Source organism: Aptenodytes forsteri, unplaced genomic scaffold (genome assembly GCF_000699145.1).
Source record: "Aptenodytes forsteri isolate BGI_AS27 unplaced genomic scaffold, ASM69914v1 Scaffold208, whole genome shotgun sequence".
Classification (NCBI taxonomy): Eukaryota; Metazoa; Chordata; class Aves; order Sphenisciformes; family Spheniscidae; genus Aptenodytes; species Aptenodytes forsteri.
Window position 1 is genome coordinate 3,689,705 of NW_008794963.1, and position 20,582 is coordinate 3,710,286.

The 20,582-nt window shown below is 38.1% G+C and overlaps 1 protein-coding gene across 1 annotated transcript in view; it reads left to right on the forward strand.

Moving 5' to 3' along the window:
• Positions 1–20,582, forward strand: part of MATN2 (matrilin 2) — a 69,851-nt gene that overhangs the window by 5,952 nt on the left and 43,317 nt on the right. Inside the window, exons 2-4 of the mRNA XM_009275483.2 lie at positions 9,415–9,984; positions 14,456–14,578; positions 19,238–19,360. Coding sequence (XP_009273758.1) covers positions 9,415–9,984; positions 14,456–14,578; positions 19,238–19,360 — 816 coding nt within the window. The remainder of the gene's footprint in view (positions 1–9,414; positions 9,985–14,455; positions 14,579–19,237; positions 19,361–20,582) is intronic.

A 20,582-nucleotide genomic window follows, 5' to 3' on the forward strand; every position in this document is an offset into this window, starting at 1 on the left:
GGCATGGTGGTGTTGGGTTGACGGTTGGACTCGATGATCTTAGAGGTCTTTTCCAACCTCAATGATTCTATGATTCTACTTGGCTCCTGTTCAGTAGAAACTGCTGCTAAATGCAAATGTCCCTGTCTGTGTTAAATTATATTTTGCAACAAAATATATAATGATTTATCTCTTGGTTGCATGTATATGATTCCACTAATAATATGAAAGGAAGTAATGTGAAGTACACAGAGTGCTCACTACATTTATTAATCACTCGCTACAGTCAGTTAAAATTATTCCAAACATTCTTACATCCCACCCAGTTCTTAAACTTGTGTGTATGTAACTTTAGAGCTCAAGAACATTATCAGGTTAACCATTCTGGGTTAAATTTTAGCCGCAAATCAGGGGGGGAAATATGTGACAAAAATGAGTCCAGTCCATGATGCTTCTGTGGAGTGCAGGTAAGATTTCTGTTTAGTTTTGGATGAATTCCTTGTACATTTATACACTAAGAGCTGGCCAGAGATCTCTAAATCCTGCTAATGTGGACTGCTGAACCAACATGGGATGATAACTGCTGTAAGAAACTCATTCACAGCTTCAACATATGCGTGTATGTGTTATTTCTTTACGTAAGTGCAACCCTGCCAAGTTTTTTGTCCTCAAAAGTGTTACGTAGACTCATTGCAACTGAAGTCTGCATTGCAGTTGAAGTCAGAATTGTGTCATGATAACTATATCATGTGCTTGACATACTATGCTGGTATAGGATTTGGGGAGATCAAAACTATTCCAGGCAGCAGATAAAGGTTGGAAGAGGTTGCAAATTACATCTTTTGAATTATCACATATTTAGTTAAAATATAAGCAAAATCCTTTTCTTATTAAAAGGTAACCAAACTTTTATAAGGTTACAAGATAATCAAATATGTATCAATTTAGACTCTCCCTAATCAAAACATAAAATTGCCTTATAAATATAGATGTGTTATATTTGGAAAGAGAGAGAGAGCAAAGCATTTTACAGGCTGGTAAATCACCTGTTTCTTCCTTCTGAGGTGTATAGGTACATCTTATAAACATTGTGCCTCAAGGCAGTATTAGCAGTTGTGTGTTTTGTTTCCCAGTAGTGATTGTCTCAATAGCCGAGAGGTCTCCCATGGACTTTATGCCAAGTGTTTAAACTTCAGCTTTCATCTTACTCTCTCAGCTGTCAGCCTGTCCTCTGCAATAGCTGTTGTCCATTGTCTTACCTGGCTGGGGTCTAAAACAGTAGCAGGAAGGTTGCACTTGCTCAGACCACGCCGCTCTTTCGAGTTTCTGGGTTTTGTTCGCAGTGGGAGACCCTCTCTCTATGGCTCTGAGGCTTGGTAGCCTGGCTTGTGCTGAGGCTGTGCCTCCCCAGCCCCTAACAGGGGTCCTGGAGTCCAAGAAGATGAGACCTGAATGGCAATCATATCCCTGCCCAGACAGTTGTTCCCTGCAGAAGTTATTATCCCTTAAGCAGGCCCAACTAATGAGCCATGAGGGCTAGCTGGGACCATGACAGACCCCAGGGATTTGTGTCCTATTCTGAGTACGCTCATCTGCAGCCAGCTATCATGGAGATCAGAAAGTTTGGATTTTGGTCTGTGTTGGCGATTTTTAACCACATAACAATATTATGCTTGCCAACTAAACAAATATTTAGTATTCATTATTAATTTTCAAGTCATGTATCAAAATAGCATTCACTTTTCAGTCGCTTAAAGGGCAATTCAGTAATTAATGTTATATGGGATATAATTCTATTTCTAGCAGCACAAGAAATTTTCTGTTTCTGCAGTATTTCTTTAATGTGTATTTCCTCTAGCAAAGCTTTTTCTTTCCCTCCTTCCTCCTTCCTCCTTCCTCTCTTCTCTCTTCTCTTTGTTTTGTTTTCTTATTCTTTTATCTTTTTTCCCCTTTTTTTTTTCTTTTTCCTTTTTTTTTAAAGTGATTTGTAAGTTTTCCACAAGGAGGAAAGAATATCTGCTGCTACAGAAAAAACCGAGTCATGTACTAAACTGCAAATGCTCTTTGTATTTCAGAAATTGTTTGTTACAACCCCCACAAATTACTGTGAAATACCATTTCTGTTTGAAAAAGAGTTTGACTTGACAATAATTCACTGAGTAAAATTACAAACTTCATTTTTATGCGTATATTCTCAAAGAGCTCAAAGACTCCTCTGTCTATTTTGTCTTGAAGGAAGATCAGGCCAAAAGAAAGAACACTGAACATTCAAAAGTGTCGTGGTTTTGGCTTCATTGTGAGTACTTTAGCTTAATAATTAAAAAAGCACATATGTGCAAAATTAACTTGAAAATCCTGGAAACAGCATTTGCATAACTTAAGGAGCGTCTCATTTTACAGGCATGAGTGGGTAATCAGACACTATTGTGAATGAAGACAACATGCCTTTAAATTGCTTGGGAAGCTAGAAGACACCGTCTACTTATTTAAGTACTGCTGAAGTGGTAGAACTAATGGTTTGCTAGTGGGCATGATATCCCACATATTTTGGGGGGCAAGAGGGAATGGTATAGGGCACTATCCCATGTTTCTGAAACTATTCTGGAAAAGAGTCTAATACTTAGACTGTTACCAATGGATAGAAATGTGTGGTTTCAGGTCAGCTGATTAATGAGTAATGTTGAGGTTGCTAACAGCTTTCCCCGTAAACAAAGACATGGGCGACTTTAAGTATGGGTAGGAGTTTTTAAAATGTTAAGCTAATGTCCTGAAAGCAGAACAGCACAAACTCATTAAGGTCACATTTTTTCACTGAATTTTCTACACTGCTGCTAAGAGTTACTTACTTTCTCTATCTGTTCCTTCTCTAATAATTTCTGTGTCCTTCCAACAGCGCCCCAAGTAGCTCGGGCAAGATAGGAGTTTCAGATCTTCAAGGAGAAAGATACGAAGATCATCTTCTCCCGTACAATCACCTTTTTTTGTGTTGGTTGTGATTTGTTGTTTTACAGATGTGTGCAGGAAAAGACAGAATCACAGGCAGAGTAAACACCTCCAGACTGTCTGTGGGAACTGGATTCAAAGTAGCATTAACTGTGTGTACTACAAGGTTTCTCCATCATGGCTCAGCAAATGAATTCCTCCTCTCTCATGGGTGTGAGCTATGCTCAGCTGAGAGCACATAACATTTGTTTCTGTCAGGAAGCGGTGGGTAGATGTTGATGCTGCCGGGACTGGCACGGGGATATCAGGATGCTTCATCCCTCTGTCCAGGTGTTCCCCTGCCTGCAAGGGAAAGCAGCCTGCTCCCCGGTCCTCCTGACCATGAAAGCAGGTTTGACTCCTGTCAGAAAACCCAAGTTTCCATCTCAGAACAGCTGAAATATGCAAAAAGAACCAGGAAACTTGAGAATATCCCTACACCATACTTTGGCTTCATGCCCGAGACAGCACCAGTTTCAGTAAAGAAATGGAGAAATACTAGGAGTCAGTTTTGGGACTCTGGAATTAGAGAGACTTTATACTAATAATGACCTTGTTATTTTGGAAAGGATGACAGGGAAGGAATAGAAATAGTGAGGTGAAATGAAAACAAGGTAATGGACCCTCCCGCAGTGACTGATAATGAAGCATTTGCATGTCGAAGGAAATGGAAATCTGTGGACAAGAGCCTCCTGCTGTACAGGTCTCCCAGAAATTTTGGAAGTTCAGAAAAGATTTTGTCAGAGGCAATAAAGAAATGTCTGGAGGCTGTGTTGCATTTAGAGAGTGTTCCCAGATGAAGAAATTTGTAAGGAGGAATGGGTGAGCTGCCAAACTTATAATGAATATTTGGGTTAGAGCCAGAGGCCTGTGAGTTTGGGGAAAGGCTTGGAGCAAGGAGTACGGGGGCAGGTCTTGGACCAAGGGTCTGTCCCAGAGCTGGCAAGAGGTGGAGTCACCTGCAGAACCAAGTGCAGCACGTACGCGTGCCAGGAAAGGGGTACTGAGCAGTTTCTAATGTTTACTTCAGGAACTAGGTATGATTATATCTGAAATGCATCATACGATCCTTTACCCTTCTTTGAATTAAAATGAGAAAAAAGAAAGGGAGTGGAAGCTAACTTGCACAAAATGTCTCACTAGAGCCAAAGTGCTTGGAATTACTGCTATTCATTTACTCTTGGCAACAACCACAAAATGTGTTTTCCAAACAGGAACAATGTTACGTTAACTGCTATGTACTTCATGCTTGATCTTTGCAAATGAAGCTACTGCAGTTTCCTAGAAGGTGTATGTAGGTAATACATAGATATGTCTTTCTTCCCATCCGAGTGTTTTGCTCTTGGTATATTTATGAATGAATTGCAAATTTGGGTATTCTTTACTTGTATGATTGTATGGCAAGAAGATTAAACCTTCTTGATGAACTAAGAAATCTTTTGGAAATATCTGAGAACCTGCCAAACCCAATCTTTCTGGCTGGATATTTAGCTAGGGAAAACCAGAATTCTGGACTTTAAGAACAGATATTTTGTCAAATATCTGTTCAGCAAGTTCATACATTTTGAAGCAAATTTGGTAGGAGTTATACCGAGATTTATAAAGAAGTTGTAAAGAAAAGAGAGGCAAGTAAGGTTGAGGGCTAGAGAGAAAATGAAATAATAAAATGGCAAAGAAAGAAGAGAAATTTAGGAAGAAGTTTTATAATGTGCTAGCTGGGAGAATAGTTTTCTCCTCTTTTATTTAATTCTGAGTGAAAAATTTTGTTCTGTTACTCAAAGATAAAATCTAAAAATAAACCTGATGTTATTGCTGGCAGTGTCGCAGGACATGTAATTTTTTGTATATGTATTACTGTGGAGTGAGCTAAGAAACACAATATATTGAGTCTTAAAATTGCCATTAATGCATTGCCTACTCAGGCAATAATTTTCCTATGATCTCATTTTTTCTTAACTGATCTCATCCTTCCTTTTTGCTTAAATTGTCTTACTCTATAACAAACATCTTCATGGAACTAATATTTACTCATTATAAATTACTTTTTCAATGTCTTAACTTTGCTGTAGTATTTACCAAATTGAGCTAACCTCCTTTTGCTTTGCATACAGCAATAGCTTTCTTTAACATTTATCCATTCTCATGTATTAGGATAAAGACCTACATAACCAAATAAGTAATATCGAGGTTAAAAAAAAAAATATTAAGGAGTCATAAAGATGTAGGACAGCAATAGAAAATAACTAACTCATTTTTAAACAATCAATCTTTGCAAGGGAGCTGGCTTGCAAAAACTTTTGAAAAATCACCATCTAAAACTTGGGTCCTTTGAATGTGTTCAGTTTGAATATCCCAAAATGGAAATGTTTGAGGAAATTAAGCAGTGTCAGGGGACATTCTTGGGCATTGGGACTCCACCATTATTGTTGCTGTTAAATTGCTGGAGCTGTCTCTGGCCCACAGTGATTAGCACTCCCCAAGCAATCCCCGTGCGTGGTTCAGAGGCTACAGGGGGACAGGGATTATTCCCAGTAGGCAGCTTGCATACAGCCACTCTATTTTAGCGGGAAGGTGGTTTAATACTGTGGATGCAGGCCAGCTGGCCTCTGAGCTTATCTTGTATCTTAGGCTGCTCTCTGGCACTGAGACCAGTGGCATAAAACAGCCTGCTTCTGTACTACTAAATACCCTGAGCTTACAGAGTGGTTGCATCCACGTTGCTTATTAGGATGGGTCCCTGGCTCATGCTACTTCCCATATCATGCCTGAGGATTGTTTGAGAAAATGTTAATTGTCCTAGGACAAACAATACCAGGAACTGTTCTGATAATTTAACAGCCTAGAAGAGTCAATTCCAATGCCCAGGAAAACTCCCTGGTGCTGCTTTAGTTATGTTAAGGCAATGTAGCATTAGTTAGGAATAAGCTGAGAGGGTACAAACACACTCCCGGAGACCCTGGGAGGGTGAGCAAAGTCAAAGCAGTGTAAGCTTCGTCAAAGCCAAAGTAGGGGTTCAGGCCTGAGCATAATTTGCTTTGAGAAAGGAGTAGAAGGAAACCTGCAGGGATCAGAGAAAATAATGTAATAGAATTTTCAGCTTTAGAGGAAATTAAGATGCTCAATGTGAAATATTCTTTTAAGCTTTGTTTTATGTATCTCTCGGTAATTGGATCCCAGCTGGATTCTTCCAAGTAGAACTGAGATTTCCTTGCATTGTTAATTTTGCAAAGGTGTCATCACTGTAACTGTCATTTACAGACAAACTGGATATTGAGTGGAGGAGGAGAACACTTTTACTATTGACTTGACCTTTCCTTCCCTTGCCTTGTCTGTCCTTGTCTTGCCTGTCCTGGCCTTGCCTTTGGATAATACAACTCACATTGAGGGTTTTTTTAACTTTTGTGTTGGCAATACAAAACCCCTGCTGACTTAGAAGCAGGTTTATGGATGAGTAGCTCTCATACAATGAGTATGTCACTTTTCATAAGAAGAGTGGAAGGGAGTTACTTTTGGGTACAAGGATGTTTGCCAAAGTTGTGAGAAAGTTCCCTGTTTAAAATGAGAGCTGGTAAAAGGAAGAGGTTATAGTTTACAGGGCAAGTGCAAAAGCATGCAACTGCTAAAAAGGTATCACTGAAAGTTTATCTGAGGGGATGAGTGTTCAGATCTGTTAGTCATTACTGATTGCCACTCCTCAAAATACCACCCAGCTGGAGCTTTTCTTAGTAAAAGAGTTAAGTTTTATTTTTCATGGAGCCCATCTCAGCTAAATCAACTTTAATAATTACAAGGTTATTAAAAATTCCCACCAAGTCAGAAGACAAAGATTTTAAATACATTTTAATTTGGAAATGTTTGGTATTTCTATAGATAGAATTTTGCTAGTGAAAGTAGTTTTGAAATATGCTGTATTACATTCAGACTGGTAGATTTTTCTTAAGTAATTTAGCACAATGGGGTGTGTTTCTGTTAGTACTATCCACTAATGCCATCCAGGTTTTTTCCCACCAAGATTCATGTCTGACTTCACAATAGGTAACTGAGTCTCTTCAGACTGGGATCCAAATCTTTATATTCAAATTAAAAGGATTCAATACCATGGCTCTAGTTTTGACTTGTTTTAAGGGAAATAAAACAGCAGTCATTTTACCCTTCTCCCTTTTCTGTCCTTCCCCTCATATACACACACATATTCTTAGCCTTTTTTCTGTAATTATCTTTCTTTCCGCTTGTTCTTCTCCCACAAATCATATCTTAGCGTTATCTTTGTATTACAACCGTGCTGGAATATTTCATGTCGTATTAGTAAAAATAATTAATAATTAGATATGCCACTAAGATAGTAAGACGGAAAATAGTTAATATGTCAGGATATCTGTATCCCATTAGAACTGGAATTTTGTTTCTGCTCAAGTTGGCTTGCATTCAACATCCTCTGATTTTGAAAGAATAAGCAACCCAAGCATATTCCTACACTTATGAATAAAGCCATACTGTAGACTGCACATGAATAAATCCAGGCAGTCATTTTTATTGTCATCAAAGAGCATTTTTATTCTATGCCCACAAATGTTCTCGGTAATCTATGAAAGAGGCCTCTGAGTTAACAAGTGAAAACAGGCATCTTTCTCACCCCTTGCCTTGGCAGAAGTACATGGTTAACATTCATCAGCAGTCACAAGTGAACTCATGTAAAGGCTTGCCTACAGACAGATGTTTTTCCAATTGAGTCTTTGATTGGCCCACTTGTACTTGTGCAGTATGACATGACCTTTAATTATACAGTCAAATACTACTTTTCCACCAAGCATTTGCCTCATTCAGTGCACAAGATGGATGAGAGTGCACTGGGAATTGAATTGGGTTGGGCAATAAGGGAGATTACTGATTAAGGGTATCTCAACTTAGTAAGATGAGGACACCGCTGCAGTTTGATGGGCATTCTTGACACCTTTAATCTTTCAAGCCAGGCAGACAAACGGGCAACTAGCTACCTCACAAGTTTATTTATGGCCACAGGAATTTAAGAACATGAGCAGACACACTGATTGAAGCCATAGGTCTATCTAACCCAGTGTCCTATCTCTGACAGCAGTCAAAAGTGGATGCATATGAAAAAGTTTAAGGACAAGACAATACTACCTGCAGGTATTCCCCTAACTGCCATGCTTTTGTGGCTCAGGGATTTCCTAATCTGGAGGGGTCTTTAATGTAAATATTAAACCTCAGTTGATTTCTCTTCACTGGCATCCCATTAAGCCCTTTAAAGTCCTTTTAATCTTTTGCCATATGCTGCCTTCTGTGGCAAGGCTCGTGGCTCACCTCCCCCTGCTTGCCTTAAGCCTGCCATGTGCTGGCTTTCTGTGAATGGTCAGTCCCTATCTGTTCTCATCATGCAACTCATGCATATGCTCATATTCTTTCAAAAAAGAAGGATGCTGAGCAGAAGCCAGAGGATGTACCCAGGGTCCCAGAAAGCTTGTAGCATGCCCAGAAGGGAGCCAGCCTTCACTCCTGCTGTTATCCATGACAGCTTGGCCTGCCCGCCTGTGCAATTGTCAGATATAGACATACCCTGTGGTATTTCTGCTTCAGTGGCTCATGGAAAAAAAGGCTGCTGATGGCTGAAATAGAAGATTTCAGGAAGTGTATGAGTGGTCTTTTGGCCAAGTTGAGTGTCACTATAGACAACAGGATTTTCTCTCTGATGCAGCCACAGAATTTCTGTGTGATGCTGAGATAGTCCAATAGACAAGACATTTCCCAGATGGCCATTAATTATGCGTTTGAAATCATGGGGTTTGACTTGCAGAAGTGCTGAGCACTCACAGCTGCAGTTGACATCGAGAGCTCTACTTTGTACATGCGAAGTGCTGCTTAATGCCAAGTCCCCTGAAAAATCAGTCCCTTCACGTCTCGTATCGGCCACTGCAATTAACAGAAGCTTTTGACCTGAATTTCTGTGTGTTCTGTTTTCCCTGTTTGTAATGGAGGGCTGATGTCACCCTGCCTCATCAGAGTGTTAGATTTCTAAATTCTCAGGCGCTACCACAAAAAGCATCACAGTGCAGCCCACTCAAATAGTAACTATGGAATTCAGAGGGGGTTTCAATCCTGCTTGGGGTATGAGGTCAAAATCTCAACAGCAATGACAAAACAGGGTACGGCACAAGTATCTACCCATTCCACTGCCATTAGCCATTCTGGGCATTGTTCTCACCAAAAAAAAAAAAAAAATACTGATCATGTAACAGGCAGCTTTTGTTATTTACTGGAGGCTGAATTTGTATTGCCCAAGTAGCCTCAGTTCTGGCATCTCCTATTTTTCCTGTATTTTCCCAGCACTTGTCAGGGTGTTTGTTTAGAGAGCATGTTTGAGGCGTCAGGTCAACCTGAACCGATTTGCATTTTGAAATTCTTGTAAAGTATTTTTGCTTGCATTTTGCCTTCCAGAAAATACGTGCAACAACAAACGTCTGGACCTTGTCTTCATCATTGACAGCTCTCGCAGCGTACGTCCTTATGACTTTGAAAAAGTGAAGGAGTTCATTTTAACCATCTTGCAGTTTCTGGACATCAGTCCTGATGCCACCCGCGTAGGTCTGATTCAGTACGGCAGCACAGTCAAACATGAGTTTTCGCTGAAGACATTCAGGAGGAAGCAGGATATCGAAAGAGCAGTGAGGAGGATGATGCACCTGGCAACTGGCACCATGACTGGACTGGCTATTCAGTATGCAGTGAACATCGCATTTTCAGAGTCAGAAGGAGCTCGACCTCTGAAGCAGAATGTGCCCCGAATTATCATGATAGTGACGGATGGGAGACCTCAGGATCCAGTGGCAGAGATTGCCACTAAAGCACGTAACTCAGGAATCCTGATTTTTGCCATCGGAGTGGGAAGGGTAGATATGAACACGCTGAAGTCCATTGGGAGTGAACCGCATGAAGAGCATGTGTTTCTGGTTGCTAATTTCAGTCAGATTGAAACACTGACCTCTGCCTTCCAGACTAAACTTTGTGGTAAGGTTTTTATCTATAGATTTGAATGCGTAGATGAAAGTAAAACATAGAAAAAAATTGTGCATTATAATTAAACTTTTTTTTTTTTTACATGGAACCTTATCTGTTAGATTATACATATTGAAAAAAAGGGAGACTAGCCAGACAATAACAGCAGTAATACATATGGGGAAAAACTAATTATACTGCTAAGTGCCATAAAATGTGATCTAATTCCTAGTGGTCATAAGCAGTGAGGCAAACACACATATCATGATTTTCCTAAGTTGTTTCATCTATTGATTTTAAATGTGATCTCCCTTAGTACTGAAACTTCCAACTGATAAACAGTATTCTGGTTATTTAAAAAATTCTATGGAGTTCATGGATTCCTCTTCCAAAGCTTATATATTAATTCTATGCAAACAATTATCTCTGTGCATGCCTTGTGACTGGAAGTGAGACACAGAGACATGGTAGTGTTTTTATTCCATCCATTTTAAATATAGAAAGCTAGGAAAAGCCATTACAGTGATATTATTCATTCATACAATAAAGTAAATAATCTTTTAATAGGTATCAATTTACAACAGAGAAATTGCTTCCATCTGTAATTCCCTGATAAGGAATTACCTTTTACAAATATCATGGCATACATAATCCATTTTATTCCAATCTGTGTACTTAATATAATTTTCTTCTTTAGTTTTTCCTGAGATAAATATGAAAGATCTTCATACAGATTTGGCATTAAGCTGAGGCATTTTCAGCAGAGGCCAGAAAAGGAATGCATGGTGAGATTGAATGCTCACTCATCTCTAGGGATGCGTTTGTCAGAAAAGAACTGAGGCTTATTGCCAGGATAGTCTGGAGAATTTTCCTTCCTTATTCTTTTCCAAAATTGTTTCAAAGAGCAACAGGGCTCCAGCTGAACTGCATCAGCACAAAACACCATCACAGACATTCATCAGATAATAGATTTTTTCCTGTTTCTTCCTTGCCATATTATTAGCTGGTGTAGTAAGATACATTTAAAAACCAAGAAAGAGTAAACTAAATATGGATTGAGGGTTTAAATGGAATGAACAAGCAAATGCTTCAAAACTTCATCTTATTGGATTTTTTTAATTGCATTTTAGAAACAAATCCAGTACAAATACCACTTGCTTTTTTTCTGACTAGGCAGTGTCCAGTAAATGTATTAGAGTTTTATAGTTCACTTTTAATCCAAATACATGTGTTCCTCAGTAAAACCACCCCCCTGCAGATGGAGGACTATGGAGGTGGCAAAGATTGCTGCTGCCTCCTTTTCTCAGGGAATGCCTCCACAATGTTTGCTGTGTCAGGAATTGAAGGTGATATCCAAAAACGCACTTAAAAACCCAGGCCCAGATGCAACAGAGAATTTAAGCTGTTAGATTTTTATGGATTTCAACTTAAGGGACTAAATTGCAGATAGGATCCTTAATATTTTATTGAGTCTGGGCTGTGAAGCAGCATTCAGCTTGCTGAATTTCAAGAGAGCAATCTAAGCATCTATAGCCTCTGCTTCCTAGAGCACCTACATTCCTCCTGGGACATATGGTTGTTTTTTTAAAGTCCTCCCCAGTGTGGACCCAGAGGCAATATCATTGTAGCTGAGTCGAACATCTGGACACCTTGTTTCTTTTCTAGAGCAACTGAAGGCACCCCTCTGGTCAAGGGTCCTCGCATGCAGTCTGCTGGGCTTCGTGCTGTGGAAAAAGACCTTGGCACCTGAGGTGGCCTTGTGTCTGGATTGCCCTTGTGTCTGTGGGAATGTGTCTTCCTGGTTCCTGTGAAGATAAGAGAAAAACCTGGCCAAGTGATTAAGCTCTGTGGGGAAAATTAAAAAGTAAACCAAATTAACCACTGTTTACCCATGGATGGCAGAGGTTACCCAGTGCCTAGCAGCTATATTCTCAGAAGAATCCATATAAACTGGCTGTGCTCCATCCTCTGCTAAGTCAGACTTTCCCTACAGTTGCTGCCTCTGGCTGCTAAAGATTTGGGGATGTCAAAAACAGCTGAAGCCAGGGGATCCCAGGAGCCTCTTTTTATTACCAGTCAGCAAGGTAAAAGAGAAGCAAACAGTATCCTGGGAAATCAGAGGCATGAGGAGAGAGACAAGAGTTGAAAATTCAGAAGAAGAGAAACAGAAATGGGGACAGAATCCAGGAAAGGAGGTGGAGATTGAATAGAAGAAGAGTGAGAAAGACAGAAGTTGGGATGGAGCAGTCAGGAGCGAATAAAGTCTTTATTATTCTCTTGTAAAGCCGATAGTGGTGTCATCCCCATTTTACATTGGAGAACGGAGGCACAGAATCAGGGTTAAGACTGTCAAGATCATCCACTAACTTTAAATATTATACTCGGTGCAATTCCTGGTCTGATTTTCTGGGGCATATAGCATTTTTAGACTAATATAACATACCAGTCACAGCTCTACAGCCTTCACTCGCAGCTGAGAGCACCCTGCATTCTTGCAAATTCAGATTCAGGTGTCTCTAGCTGAACACATACAGTGTGAAGGTTGATGCTTGCTTGAAGATACTGGTATTATTGGCTTGCCCAAAGTCAAATAAGGACCCTGTGACACAGACAGAGATAAAATCTAATTCACAAGGCTCACATTCAAATTCCTTAACTATGAGATCACCCTTTCTATTACTTCAGTCCCTGGCTGTGTCCACCAAACACCTCCTGCAACAAATGAGGTTGCAGAAATCATACAGAGAGCAGCCTCCTTCACCACAGAAGTCTGACTGATGACCAGACTACCACTGATTCTTTGAAATGGGTGCAACAGAGACACTTTGGAAAAAAAATTATGTGATAGTACATCAGAAGATTGGTAACAGATGGTAACAATATATTCTCAGAAGGGACTGAGTTATTGGGATGCCAATCATTGAATGCTTCTTTTTTCTTTTTTTTTTTTCATTTTTTAGTACTCTGTTTTGCAGCCTTATGTTCTTTCGATATGGGAGGACTGACTGGTTTTTTAGTAATGTTCTATAGATTCACATTCTATAGCTTTAGTATATGGTAAGATTTTCTGACGCTTAAACTACTGAAATGAGTATATATTTCATTTGTCATATTTGAAAGTGCTTCTTTGGTCATAACAAGCTATACCTGATGTTGAAAGCTAGCGAAATATAGCCAAGAGGAAACTTCTGTTTAGAAAGTATCAGAGGTCATAAACTTCATTTTCAGAATGACAGAAAGGTGAAAAGACAAGAAGTCCAAGCAGGTCTGTATTCACATAAATAAAAGTACTTGAGAAGTTTTATTATGGCAGAATATTATGAGATCCAAAAAGCTGATTAAGAGATTTGGGAATTGTGGTGGTTTGTATATTAGTAATAAATGCATAACTCTGGTAACCATTCCAAAGACCAGATACATAGTATGTATCTCAAAACCACCTTTTTTTTCCACAAGTACCACACATACCACATGTTAAGTTATTTGTCAGGCTGCTGTTGTGGCTGCTAGAAGATTACTGTTAATACCTATTCCGTAAATTTTGAGCTTTATCGACCTAGCACAATAAGGAGCACATCAATCCCTAATTGTTGTTGAGCAAAATAGATTATTTTCCACGCAATGTTCTCTGAGAAGTAATTCACCTATATATTATAGAAATTACATACAAGCAATGCTTCAGTGGAAAGAAAACATCAAGAAGATTTCTCAATTCCCAAATACTGATCTGGAGAAAAATAGTTCAGCAATGAATTTGGCAGAACGGTCCCACTACTCTCTTTCTTTCTTACTGTCTCAGGCTGTTGCATTTTACTGCTTGCTATTAGAGACATAAAATACATGCAGATTAAAAATAGACTCAGAAAGACTTATACTCCGGAGTGTAGCTCAGCTCAGCTCCCACTTACTGAATCTTGGATATGCATGACCTCAGTGTCGTCATGTATTGCTTGTATGTTCCTCAACATTAATAATTAAGCAAGCAAGGTTCTTCATCAAGTTGTTTTCTAGTCATTCTTCTCTAGTATTGTGCTATGTGGTGATTTTCTTCATTCAAGAAATTGAATGTCCTCTAGAACAGTTTGTACTTAAATTCCACTTATTTTCTAAATTTGAATGTGGTAGGTTTGTTTCATTGTCTTCTTGGGACCACCAAGTAATTAGTGTTTCCAGATACTCTATTGTATATTTTTATTTTGTTTATATCTCCATTCCACATGTAATTTCATTTCCAAAAACATGCCACCAATGTCAACCAGACAGAAAATACCTAAATTCCTACTTTTTTAGGAATAAATACATAGTACTGTTTGTTAAGGATTTTTTTACAGTCTTATAGGCTTAAGCTTCCATTTTTGTCTTTACTGTCAACACTTAATTTGAAAAATCTAAATTATTTCAGTAAAATTTTCTACACCATTTTTTTTAGTTGGGACCACAAGTAAGACTAGCAGTTAATAACGTTTTACTTTTTTTTTTTCAGTGCCCCATATGTGCAGTACAATTGAGCATCGCTGTGATCACTTCTGCATAAACACCCCTGGCTCCTACATATGCAGATGTAAACAAGGATACATTCTGAATGCTGACCAGAAGACTTGCAGCAGTATGTTACCTTTCTTAACTTTTCTCTTTCATGCTCCCAAAAAGTGCTTAACATCACGCACCCTTTTTGTTGAGCTCATAAAGAAGGACTGAGCTCAGTATATAATTAATGGTAATCATCAGAAAGCATCTGAAAAGGTGAAGTTGTATTTCTTTTTCTTGTTTTGTGTAAATGAAGTTCTTATAAACCTTTCTGAAATACATCAAGCTAATTTTTATACACAGCTCTGCAGAGGTACGCTGTAACTACATAGAATTGCATTTGAATTTTGTTGGTGTAATAAGTTCAACAATGAAGCAACAATCAAAGAAAGAACTGTTTTATCATCTCACATGAAGTGAATCCAACTACTTCAGTAACTTGTCTAGATAGCAATCGTACTAAACAGTACAGAAAGGTGCAATAAACCCCATACTAGAGAACTGTGAAATAACTTGCCGTTCTGAAAAGTTCTTCCTAACTGCTGCTTGAAGTATAAGGGTTTGCAACCATTCAAAGAATAGTTTCAAAAGTCTTGCTTATGCTCTCATTTCCTTCTTTAAAAGGGTTGACTTTTTTCAGTTTTAAGTAATTGGATTTATAGTTTAGAATAACAAACTGTATTCCACTTTAATTGTGATCTTTGTAAGCAGTATTTCTTTTGTTCGTTTTAGCTTGCTTCCTAGTAATTAACAGCAGACTACATTAGATGGGTATGCCAAATTTATTTCTGTATCAACCATTATTTTAAAGAAATTATGTAATAGTATTTTTAATTACTTGTGGAAAATGTACTTGCTAAAAATGAAGTTTCTTATCCCACGACAGTGCATGGATTCAAGTGAAATTTGCCAAACTGATTTTAGCCAGAAGAAAAATTTTGGAAAGCGTCTTTTCAAAAAGCTGGAGGAGACAGTCATGGTGAGAGCATAGGATGTACCCCTTGCAACTGATAATTTAGAATTAAGGTGAAGGATGCAGGCTCAAGTCCTATCCTTGTGTTTGAACTCACATGTTCCACATCTCAGGAGAGTGCCGTAAAACAATCAGGTAGCTTGGGATTAGAGGGTTCTTCGTCTCTCTTGCTTAGTGTTGTATTTTATATCAAATACTTCATGACCACTGAACAGCGAGGGTATGTCAGTATCTGAGGCGACTTTGCAGCTTGGGGATTAGAGTCCTTACCTGTGCAGTGGGACACATGGTTTCAGTCAGAGCCTCAGTAAATAGGAATGGGAACAAAAGAATGTCAGCACTGGAGTGATTTGGGCATTCTCAATGCCTCGTGGAAGCATCTTCAGACCCTTTGGGCTACAGCAGGAAACTGCTTTTGAGCTGTTCACCTCCTATGCTGTCGAGCTATGGAATGAGTTGCTTTTAGGAATCCGTTTTCTAGTCCTTCTCACCAGCATCCTTCACCAAATGTAGACATTTGTCATATGCATGTGTGTGAATTATAGGGGAATGTTTTGTGTTAAATGGAACAAATTTAACACGTGTTTTTGTTTCCTCAAGAAGACCCAAAAAATCAGTCCAATCTGGAATATTTCCTAATTATTATTTGGTTTAGCAGCTGAGCCAAGACAAGAATAGTGACAAGAACAATTTTTCACACAGCCTATTTTCTCTGCTTCCGCATATTTGCTATAGCTCTTCAGAAAGAGGGTGGTTAGAATCCCAAATAATGTCTCCAACTGTGTAATCATGTTTCAGTAATATTCTCTAACCTGTTCTTTTCATTGTGTCCCTCTTAAAATCCTTCTTATTTAAAACTTTTGTATCCTTTAAACCTTTCCTTTAAACCCTCCTCATGCTATTAATTTTCTTAAAGAATTTTTAAGAAAGAATTATTTTGCTTTCAATTTTCTGGAAATTATTTGAAATTCAAAATTTCTCTTTTTTTTTAATATCCTCTCACACACATTCCACATCCTCACCCCTAACATCAATTTTGACAATTGAATTTTTTTTTGTGAGTCAATTCAAAAACTTTTATTTACAAGTATGAAAAGTTCTTTCTTTATTATGTCGTCTTCTTTTTTATTGTGTTACATTACCATAGTTTTTATCAGCCAGTAGTTCAGCTTTTGGGCACTGCACTACTTCAAATTACAGATTAATTTCCAAGAGAGTTTTGGAATTGTGTGTAGTTTTCCTACTGGTGACCCATGCAGAGTAGCCCTCAATATGTTCCCTCTCTACCATTTTTCAAAGCCCATTGCTGCATTGCTTTCCTTTTTTTTTTAGCTATGACTCAGTCTTATATTAGTTTTCCCCACTTACCTGTCACACATTATTTGCTTGACTGTATACTTGCTTTGATCATCAGTCAGGTGATACTAGATTGCAGTTTGCTAAATATGAAAGGTAAATGGGTCCTTCAATGTGTTTGTAGCCTACTTCTAATGGACTTTTTCTACATCACCAAACTATAAACTAATTTTAGCAATTAGCACTGGAAATCTAATATTGAGAGCCATCAAACTGGCCTTAAATGTGCTAGGATGGTACAAATCATTGGTGTAGGAGGGAGATGATATGGTAGCAGTCTAGACAAAGTCAGACCATTATGTCTAAAAACTCCCCAGAGAAGTAACAGAATTCATGAGGAAAGGGGACCAAGCGTGGACAAACTGGACAGCTTATTTCTGGAGGTGAGGGGAAGCATGGCAATAGGAAAACCCACAGTCTGTGACCATTTTAGTTACCTTCATTGGCTGCTGATTGTCCAAAACATGTTCCTCACTTGACCTCTAAGTAAAATAAATCTTCATCATGTTTATGTTTAGTGCAATACATGATGAACATAAACCAGATGTATTTATCTAAGGTTTGGATGTATTTGTCAGCTCTTTCATGAACAAGTAGTTTCCTTACCCATATATTTTAACACTTTCTAAATTAAACAATGCAGAAAAGATGAATGGTATGTACCTAAAGTTATGCTTTTTTTTCATTCTTCTGTTCCCTTTCTTTTATGTTGTGAGAGTACACCATATCAGTATTCAGTTCTTAAAAGCCCTTAACCAAATGGCTTCAATCAGCAACGAATTGACAGCTTTGCTTCAGGCTGGAAAAGGGTGCATTTCTCTTTTGAATAGATGGTAGTTTTGTTCCTTGATACATTTCATTATAACATTATTTCTAAAAAAATTATTTCCTTGCATTGAAGGAAGAAAATCTGCCATACTTGTGATTTGTTGCTTTCCACGTGAAAAAAAAGAAAAAAAAAAAAAAGCAATTCTGCTATCTTCCAGAACAAAACTAGGGGAAAAAAAGTTCTTTTGTTTAACTTGAAATATTCTTACATTTATTTCATTAAGATTGTTTTGCATCCATGCAAAGGATGCTCCTTTCACATACTCTGGTCTAACTTTTCTAGAGAAGAGTGGTTGTGTCAGATAATGGCTATTCTTTACTCATTACGCTGTCTTTGTTTAACTTCATCTCTTCCATTCTTCTCTAGAGATGTTCAAATCTTACATTAATACACCCACGTGAAAAAAGAAAAAAAAAAAAAAGCAATTCTGCTATCTTCCAGAACAAAACTAGGGGAAAAAAAGTTCTTTTGTTTAACTTGAAATATTCTTACATTTATTTCATTAAGATTGTTTTGCATCCATGCAAAGGATGCTCCTTTCACATACTCTGGTCTAACTTTTCTAGAGAAGAGTGGTTGTGTCAGATAATGGCTATTCTTTACTTATTACGCTGTCTTTGTTTAACTTCATCTCTTCCATTCTTCTCTAGAGATGTTCAAATCTTACATTAATACACAAAACAGTACAAAAGAGGAAATGTAGCTGAAACAAGCTGGAAAATTATCTATTTGTGGGTTTTTATACTGGAACAAGAGAGTTAAATGACTGTTTATGCTGTTCGTCATGCCGCTTGATATGAAGCAGACAGCTATAAAAGAAAATTCGTATTTGCTTGGCTAGTTTCCTCAAACATGTTCCAAAAGCCTTTTTTGTAGCTGTAAATGATCATTATGTGTTGAGCAGTCTTTGGGCCTGATCCTGAGCAACACAAAGCACTCTGCTTTCCAGAGATTTCACTGGGGAAACTTGGGGTTCTGAGAAAGCTTTAGTTTATTGAAAAGAAAGTCCAATGATGTGCTTCATTCGGCCAAATGCTGAACTGACCTCATTTGTCATAGTAATTTTTCTAATGAGATCTTTTGCTTGGGAGGGGTAACTTGCTAAGGTATTTTGCACAAAATTGAAAAATTATAAAACTCAGAAATGAAATACCCCCAAGTTTTTGGTGTTGTGTTTTCCTTTTCTTTCTCTTTCCAACCTCGTCATCATTTATCTGGGAGGGTTATGCAAAAAAGAACAAAAAAGGCACAAATAAACACAATTTTTTTTTTTCTTTCAAAAAAACCTGAAGAATGCCCCTTCAAACTTTTTAGAGAAACACACAGTCAAACAACTCTACTAGGCACCATTGGCCCATCAATAGTCGTTGCCTTCAGCTGAAGCAATGAGCTCCTCAGTTCTGAGTGATTGTTCCTGCTGTCATGACTTTCACTGACAGAACATTGGCACGAGCTGTGTTAAAATGAACTCATCTCTAAAGAGCTGTTTATAGCTTCCTGAAATTTATTTTTGATCTATAGTCTACCTGTGCATTATAGAAGGTCAAAGAATTTCATATACATGCAATTATGTTTTGTAGCTCAGGACCTCTGTGCTGTGGAGAAACATGCCTGTGAGCAGATTTGTGTGAACACACCTGGGTCTTACGTCTGTCAGTGTTACGAAGGGTATGAGCTTGATGAAAATGGAAAGAATTGTGTTGGTGAGTATGAGTTTAGCAATTCACATTTATCTATTGACACAAACCAAAGGGAAATTCAATATAAATTAATATCCAGTTTAGCCATAGACAATGATGGGAAGCTCTCTTCTCCTATATGAGTGGTCGATAAGGAAGAATACATATTGGCATGTTCATAGGCCTTTACTGATAATGAATGGTGACTTGGGAAAATTGTTCCAACTAATTTCACACAGAAAGTAACATTGCTGTTTTGAAACAACACACCAGATGTTTTATTCTAGATCCATGTAGGTGGCCAGCAATGTACTGGCATGATATATGTGGCCATTCAAAAACAAACAAAGCCAGACAATCTCGGTAGCTCCTCTTCAGACAGAAGTTATACATGGAAAAACTTGAAAGTGGACAATTTCTTGCCATTTCTTACTTGGTTTTATGCTCATGCCAGGAGAGATTTCAAACTCTTTTTTGGAAGATGACTTTAAGGAAAGTTTAGCCCCCCTTAAGATCCCACCCACTATGTGCCTTTAATTTTTGCTACGGGCGGTAAAGAAGCAAACATCAGCTCTAAGAATTACAACTCAAAAGAGTGAGTGTGGAAATACAGTATAGTAATTTTTTAACACAAAACATACTTCCCTCTCTATTACCGTATAGGTATCTCACTCTTCTTCCCCATTTATACACAGTAAATACTTTTAGGATAATCTTTTTCACTAACCTATTAGCCTTCTCGTAAACTTTTCATCCCATGCTACATTTTGGGAAAATATTGTCTTCTGGTATCCACCACAAAAAAACCCTAGCGAGTCCTTGAAAAAAAATCACCTTATTTGTTAGATATACTCTTCAGGCAAGCACTTAAATGCATGCTTCATTTCAAATACATACTGAAATCCCATGAAAGTGAATCCAAGTGAATCCTTGGCCCCAAATCTGCCACAGGCCACCACAATGCTTTTGTCCAACAGCTGACTCTTTCTTGTCATTTTAAACAACTCTAACATAATATAATCTGTCTCTTACTACTTTCACAGAGCTATTACCTTGCAGGATAATCCTATTTTGAGATGCAAAATAGATGACAGTTTATGGAACTGAACTTTCTGCTTGTAGTTTCACATGGGACACACAAATGAGGTTTTGAGGTTTTTTAGACCTAGGATAACATATGTGGTTTTGAAGAATATTCACACTGTACTTACTCTTCATAATTGGGCCACTAATATACCAATTTAAG